The 8252-nt window shown below is 44.0% G+C and overlaps 1 protein-coding gene across 1 annotated transcript; it reads left to right on the top strand.

Annotated features, from left to right (window-relative positions):
• Nucleotides 1–1734: 1734 nt before the first annotated feature.
• Nucleotides 1735–3730, top strand: LOC121301438 (transcription factor jun-D-like). The gene has a single exon (XM_041230832.1). It carries the CDS (start codon nt 2115–2117, stop codon nt 3012–3014), a length of 900 nt encoding a protein of 299 aa, XP_041086766.1. The 5' UTR covers nt 1735–2114; the 3' UTR covers nt 3015–3730.
• Nucleotides 3731–8252: the final 4522 nt, after the last annotated feature.

Raw genomic sequence — 8252 nt, 5'->3', positions numbered from 1 at the left:
GAGGACATCTACAACAGCTCTCTCCAGGAGAATTGTTAGAGAGGGGTGTGGGACTGTCCAGGGGTCCTTTGTGGGCTGTGCAGTCATTGCATCTCTGGCAGTGGTCCCCCACGTCCCTCCTGCAACAGCTCCAGTAGTAACACTCAGGCGTATCAGGCATCGCATGGTCTTGGTAACTCCAAATGTACAGTGGAGTCCTTTTTCCACGCTCAGGGCGACAGGCTGTAATGTTCGAAGGATTACTTGCTGCATTCTCCAGTCTCTCCCCGGACAAACCAGTGGCAGCCAAACGCAGGGGATGGCCCATCGGGCAGCAGTGTGTGGTCTCTTGATGAAGGTGAAGGGTCCGGGGATGGCGATGCTCCCATAGCGCTGCATGAAGTCCAGCCCGAGGATGCAGGAGTCTTGCACGTCGGCCAGCCAGACTTCATGGCAGTTGATCACTCCTCCATACTCGACCTGTAGCCAGCCCTTGCGTTCTATGGGAGTCGGCTCTACTGTCACAGTCTTCAGCTGCAGCGGGTCGGGTGGACTCATTTCTTCCAGTCTGTCCCTGCTTGCTGTAACGCGTCAGAAGGTTGATAGAGGACCCTGTGTCAGTCAGAGTGGTGCATTGAGACTTGAGCACCAGGGTCTGACAATGGGGGGTGGAAGGTAACTGCAATGGTGTTGAGTTGCATGGGGTTGACTTGAAGGAACTGCGGTGGGGCTCAGTTGCTGGGTCTGTGGTTCTCCTTCTGCACGGGCCCCTGTTTGTTTCACGCCGGTCCTGGAGGAGGCATCACTCTAAGCTCCAGGCGGAGGTAGTCTGCCATCGAGTGCACAGGCTGGCTGCATCTCCAGGGCACTTTTTCTCTCACTCATGCTCCACTGGGGCTCTCACTATCCAGCACATTTCTTATGTTGACGCACTTGCGTCATGACAAGTAATACATATTTATTTATTTATTATTGGCTCACACTGTGTCTGCTAGCTAACTCCGTCGACGAGAACACTTCGCTCGCTTCCCAAAGGTTGTTCTCTTAGCTAGAGACAGCTGTACTGATTCATTATTAATACACAAGTATATATAGCAGCCTACTGTGCTGGGGTAGGGTACAGTTAAATGTTAATTGAAAAGACTGACACAAACAGATACACATACAATTTGGAGTTTAATAATCCTGCTTTATTTGGTGAATTCATGTGCTATAGTATTTATTTTTCATTTAGGCAATCAACGATTCCATTTTTTTTTTGTGTTTTTTTTAAGGGTTACTGTACTGCTTGGCCCTTTAGAGTCTCACACACAGAGCATTTATCTGGTGCTCTCCCCACTCTCTGCTTGCTTTTCTTATGAGTTGTCGAACCTGTTCAACTCGATCTGTATTTGACTACGCCTGCTCTGAAAACCAAAGCACTACAGCAGCAGGCTCCTCTAGTAGCTATAAATAAATGTGACGTTGTATGTGCCGATGTGAATTATCTCTTTCTAAAAACACCACGTGCTATCTACCCCCCCTTCTCTCTCGCTGTCCTTCTCACCCCCCGTCCCCCCCTTCTTTACATGACATCAAACCACAATGCACCGTACTGTTTGCAGTTTATCCCGGCTCTCCATGGCAATGGGCAATAGCACGGCCCCTTATTTAAATCGAACAGGAAGACAACGTCATTTCTGTCCAATCTGAAAGCTTTGAAATGACCTAATGGAATTTGGGAAGATAGAAATAGGAGTGAACGAGGCAGCCCTCTCAGTAATAGATACGTTTGCAGAGGGACGGTGGTAGCGCAAAATGAGCTGGCATTAATTAGCAAGTCATACTCGTTGTATACGCAGCGAGTTTTGTGAAAGGGAATTTGAAAGTTCGCTTTGTAACGAATGAAAGGCGGCCCGCAAGAAGATTAAACAGAAAATCCCAACGCATCGAACCCGTGAGAAGAACCACACGAGGAACACAACTGTTTTGGAAGACTAAAAAGAAGTCAACAATTGTTGGCAGAAACAAAAGTTTTTTTTTTTGTTTTGTTTTTTTTTAAAGAAAACTGAAAGTTCAGATTTATGTTTCTGTACTGACTGTCCTGACTTGCCAAACTGCAAACTTTGTTTTTCCTACGTGGTTAAAAGGGGAGGATGGAAACACCCTTTTATCACGATGATGTGTTGAATGCAACTCTGGCACGCAGCGCTTACTCGTACAACAACATGATGAAGAAAGACATGACCCTAAACCTGACCGACCCCGCCTCCGGCTTGAAATCGCACCTGAGAGACAGTGACGGGATCCTCAACTCTCCCGACATGGGGCTCCTGAAACTCGCTTCCCCCGAACTGGAGCGACTCATCATACAATCCAATGGAATGGTCACCACAACCCCGACTTCCCAGTTCCTCTACCCGAAATCCGTGACTGAGGAGCAAGAGTTCGCCGAAGGCTTCGTCAAAGCGCTGGAGGACCTTCACAAACAGAACCAGCTCAACGGGACTTGCGTTCAAGCCGGCACCTTGGACCTGAGCTCGAATAACGCCTCTAGTGTCAGCATGCACCCGGACCATCCAATCTACACTACATTGAGCGGCTACGCCAGTGCAGTGGGGACCAATGTGAACTATTCCACAGACACTGTACCATTCCCACCGCCTCCTCCCCACCATATGGGCCAGCATCAACAGCAGCAGCAGCAGCAGCACTCGCGGTTACAGGCGCTCAAGGACGAACCCCAGACTGTACCAGACGTGCAGTGTTTCCGGGAAAGCCCCCCGCTGTCTCCCATCGACATGGACACGCAGGAGAGGATAAAAGCCGAGAGGAAGAAGATGAGGAACAGAGTCGCCGCTTCCAAATGCAGAAAGAGGAAACTGGAGAGAATATCGCGGCTGGAAGACAAAGTCAAATCTCTCAAGACCCAAAACACAGAGCTAGCCTCCACGGCAAGCGTCCTGCGGGAGCAGGTGGCACAGCTGAAACAGAAAGTTATGAGCCATGTAAACAGTGGGTGCCAGTTACTGCCACACCAGGTCCAGGCTTATTAGGAAAAAAAAAAAGAACTTTCTAGAGGCCTGTATAAGCTCAGAACTGATTGCTGTTGACGTGTGTGTGTGTGTGTTTTAAACCACAGAACGGTAATTGGGCTCAAAACTAAAGACTTGGACACTAGTGGCTCACCAGCCTAATTGTAAAGAAGGTTTACATGGGACTGTTTTATTACCGTTTTCACCCATTTCTCCACTGGGGATTAAGATAAGTTATCTCTAAATGACGTCATTTTGTATTTGAAAGCCTTATTCAATGAGAAAAACTCTAAAAAGTATTGTGCATGTTTGTGACGACAAACTTGGTGAATGCCACCAGGGTCTCGCCGAGTGCATTGTGTTCCAAGTGCAACGCCTTAATGTTTACAAGCACTCAGAGAAGCAAAAAAAAAAAAAAAAAAAAAAAAAAAAAAAAATGTATATTTTATATTAAACATTGACCTCTGTACAGTGTCTTATGTTTTCAACGTCCTATTTTTTATTTCTACTTCGCAAAATATGAAGCTGTTATGGTTATGTTTTATTATTCTGATGATATGAGTTGCGTGTTTGTTACCTTTTTGTTGGTCTATTTATATGTTGCACTGAGAACAGTATGACTTTGTCAGTCTTCACATTCCGGTTATAAATTACAACCTGGAACTCGTGTCCAAATAAATTGTTAACGAATAAAAATAATAATAATAATAAAAAAAAAACAAACAAACAAAAAAAAACCTTTTGTTTAAATGAATTAAGGTACTCAGTCGATTTATTATTCACTTTGATTAATATTACAACATACACAGGACAGTCCAGAAGTTGACAATCCATGGTAAAATATATTTTCTTCGAGCAATTTGGGGAAGGTAACAGATCTTCCCAAAATTAGAAGGGGCGTTGTTTGCTAACTGATGCGCAAGAACAGAAATAATTTGACAACGCCCCTGTGACGTTCCCAACCTCCTCCCCTTGGTGTGTTGGAGAGGGGTATTGCTGCAGAGCGAAGGCTCCCACAGCGTAGCTCACACAGGGTAGTGCTGCCTGCGCAACTCTTAATATATGCTGCAGCCCGATCACATAGTAAGGGTGAGCATTTTAACTAAAACGAAGTTGATTTCATAACAGTAACCTAACCCTAAACCTAAGGCTTGTGTGTGTGTGTGTGTGTGTGTGTGTGTGTGTGTGTGTGGGGGGGGGGGGGGGTTGTGGCCACGTGGTAGTGGCTTTGAGGGTCAATGAAGCGCTACGTAAATTACGAGTTGCGCACGCAGCGCTACTCTGTGAGAGCCGTCCTTCTGCAGCGATATGCTCTTGGTCTGTTGCAGCTATCTGCCATTTTTATTTATTTATTTATTTTTTAAAAAAACGTTTTTTTGACGCATGCTCACTGCATCACGCGAATTGCTAAAGCGCTATTATACATGCATCTTATGAAAGAGTTTAAAAATGCATTTTAGTGATCATTTGAATTGACCATTTTAGAAACAGAACAAGTGTTACCAAAATCAACATTCCAACACAAAGCATATACAGCGATGTGTATTATGTTGCTAAGATGTATGCTCTGTAATTCAACAGCGTATTTCCAACGGGTTTGTTGTTTTGGTTATACAGTATAACGAAAATAACAATTTTTCCATTAAACAAAAATAAAAAAAACTACAGGAACATGAAAAGAAAAAAAAATAATACCGTATTTGCTACAAAAATATAAAATTATTCATAGTTACATTACAGTTTTAATTATGGTAAAAACAGTAAGGTTGTATGTAATTAAATACTTGAATAGGATGAATCCCTCAATGTTATTAGACATTTCTGTACAACGTCAAAACACTAAATCAGAATTCTAAGGTAAAACTTTAGTCAAGTAGAAAAGTGTTTGGATCAGTGCCAGTGTATTGAACACTGAAGATGCATTTGCAACAAATCATTCATATTCCACAACCTGTTGGATGTTAACCCCACAACACATGCATTATGAATTCCTCGTGCAAACCAGTCCAATCCAACACTGATGGCTCATTATCTACCGCAGTGCAGAGCCTTGATTAACTTCACTGTAAAGCCCCTTTCAAACTGGCACTCCTACCCGGGTTCTGGCTACCCAGGTCACAATCCCGCGTAGTGTGAAACCCCACACCTGGGTCGTTCCCCGGTTTACCTGGGTCCCAGCAACCCACCTCAGGATGACTCGGGTTGAGCGAGACAAAATGCATGACGGCCGTTCGTGAGCCGACACAATAACAAACAGCCATGCCTGCGTGAAGGCTTCACTGGCCATTCATGAGCCAACACAATAACAAACAGCCACGCCTGCGTGAAGGCTTCACTGGCCATTCATGAGCCAACACAATAACAAACAGCCCCGCCTGCGTGAAGGCTTCACTGGCCATTCATGAGCCAACACAATAACAAACAGCCACGCCTGCGTGAAGGCTTCACTGGCCATTCATGAGCCAACACAATAACAAACAGCCCTGCCTGCGTGAAGGCTTCACTGGCCATTCATGAGCCAACACAATAACAAACAGCCACGCCTGCGTGAAGGCTTCACTGGCCATTCATGAGCCAACGAAATAACAAACAGCCACGCCTGCGTGAAGGCTTCACTTCCGCGAGGAATATTTCTGTTTATTCTATTCAGCTATACTTTTGTTGATTGAGACACAGCATGAGTCAGATCGCTGCAGGGATGACGAAACATTTGCTCTAATCAACATTTGGGCCGACGGTTCAAACTGGAGAAGCTTGGATGGAAGCGTCAGTAACAAACTGCTTACGGGGCATTGATACACGCATTGTGCACTGGCATCTGTCAGCCAGGTCAACCCTCCTTTATCAAAAGCAGTGTGAAATCATGTAGCTGACCCGCATGACACCAGGTCCTGACCTGGGTAGAGCATGCTAGCGTGAAAAGGGTTTTAAATAGAAGAATAAGCAGCCTATGTCTCATAGTGCCAGCACACCTACTCTACTCTAATAGCCACCAATGAATACAAAAAAGGCAAAATCTAACTTAAAATCACTATTATTATCATTGCAAAAAGATATATTTTTAGGTGCTTTGACTACGTGTTCAGGAGCTGCTCTTCTGTTCTTGTTGGCTGCCATAGACATTTGTTATGCAGGCTAGATCAGCCTCTACTGTATTAGTAAGTGCCACCGCCCTCTAGTGCACAGCTGTGTATTGCCACAAACACAAAAAGAAACTTGATCCAAAGTTGGAGATCAGTAGATGATGCTGACTTTTCAAGCCTGTATTACATATTTCTATGGCTGGCACTAGAAATACAAAAAAACATACATTTTAAAACCTTTGTGGGGACATCTTTAAGGTGCGTTTAGATACACCCTTGCAAGTGACAATTTCCAGCTACATTTCAACAATTTTGTAGCTAAAATTTCTTGTCCACAGTCCACTTAAGGTGTGCTGCCAGTTCATGTTTAACAAGACCGTGCCTAGTAAACTACATTAAACTATTATAAATCCAGCCCAGTTTGACACTGCAAGCGTGATATAGGTAAAATACACTCAGCTGTGCATAAGAATGGTGTCGTTTCCTTCAAGGGGTTGGATAAACGCCAAGAGCAGCTGTACGTGTGCTGAAGAATAATGACTGGAATCCTGGATACATTACAGTCCAAAATAACCTTTAAAAACAACGTGAACCCCGGACACTATCTCAAGAGTAGCACAGGGACCAGACAGGCCATACTGTTTTTTTAATTAATTAATTTATTTATTACTCAGTTTGGAATGGACAGAATACACAAACATATCAGAGTTTTAACCTAGTATTTACTGCCCTCTTCTGGTTCTATTTTGTCACTGAAAGTAGATGTCTTGAGGAACGTTAAACAGTTTTATTTAAATTGTTCTGTAAATCAAGTGTCACCAGACGCAGCACAAGAAGAAAACAGCTCATATGTTTTTACAGCATCATGTCCACATGCTACACAGATGCATGGTATTTCTACAAGACCAGAAAAAGGAGGTTCTTGTGATACTGGAGCATCAGTAAATGTCATAGCAAAGAAAACCTAGACACACTTATCAACAAACCTCCCTTGAGAGAAGCATGTAAAAATCTACTCTTGCCAGGACCTCAACTTCAAGTGTAAGTTTGATTTCGAAATGCATGCATCACCACTAATTTCTATGTTGTAGCATCTGGCACTGACACCCTTGTCAACTGCAACTGCTCTCAAGCTCATTTAGATAGTCTACAATGTTTTGCAGAATTAGTAAGCTAAATAACCATCAAGTCAAGCTACACATTGATAACGATTAAACCTACTGCCATACCTCGCAGGCAAATTCCATTCCATGAGCGCAAGGTAGTAGAGGAGGAACTGGCTAAACTGGAAGATCTGGGCAAAAAGCTTAGATTGACTCTTCGGGTGTCATCAAATGTTGTTGCACCAAAACCAAAACCCACCTGGCAAGATCAGAATCTGAGTAGACGTGTGCCTGCCCAACACAGCTGTGAAAAGAGAACGGCATGCAGCACTGACCACTGATGATATCAAGCAGTTCCAAATCTTTCCTGCCTATGGCATTCTACAGATCGTTAAAACAGACAACAGCCCACCATTGAACAAGCTCTCCATGCCATACCACCCTCAACCATATCAAGTCACCACAGTCAAAGGAGCCATGATCAAAGAGGAAAGCACAAGATCACCAGAGACATCTCACATTTTAAAGTACTGCAAGGATCAGAATCTTCCCACATTGAATGTGAGGACCCAGGCAACCCTTATCCCAGTTCAAGTCGAGTCACTCCCAGGTACCCAGGGCAAACTCAGAGGCAGCCACCATCACACTTAAAAGACTATGATGTGAGTTGAACTTTTTAGTCTGAAGGACTCTTGCATGCACATAGTGCTTTCACCCTTTGTTTTGTTAAAAAGGGGACGTGCAACACTGTCAGTGTTGCTTGTAGAAAAAAAACACGCACAACTTCTCAAAAGCAATCCATGGTGTGTCTTGTTTTTGCTTTTCACACAAAAGGAGGGATGTAGTGTTCACATAGCCGTTCCAGAGTCCAGCTCCATGTGTTGCATGTAGCTGTAGGGAAGTATAGCACTCCTGCTCTACCCACAGCAGTCATTCCACATACTTATATCGAAACCAGCAACAGGTCTGCGTTTGTACTTGTGCCGTTTTTCTAGTAAACTGTAAATAGCTCTTCCTAGCATGGTATCCATCTCATTCTCTGCAAATACACAGCAAGACACCACACTACCTAA

The sequence above is a fragment of the Polyodon spathula genome, chromosome 27 (genome assembly GCF_017654505.1).
Source record: "Polyodon spathula isolate WHYD16114869_AA chromosome 27, ASM1765450v1, whole genome shotgun sequence".
In the NCBI taxonomy this organism is placed as follows: Eukaryota; Metazoa; Chordata; class Actinopteri; order Acipenseriformes; family Polyodontidae; genus Polyodon; species Polyodon spathula.
This window is presented reverse-complemented; position numbering and strand designations above follow the sequence as displayed.

Excerpts from the sequence above, each read along its gene's own strand:
- LOC121301438 (XM_041230832.1), top strand. The coding sequence starts at position 2,115 with ATGGAAACACCCTTTTATCACGATGATGTGTTGAATGCAACTCTGGCA.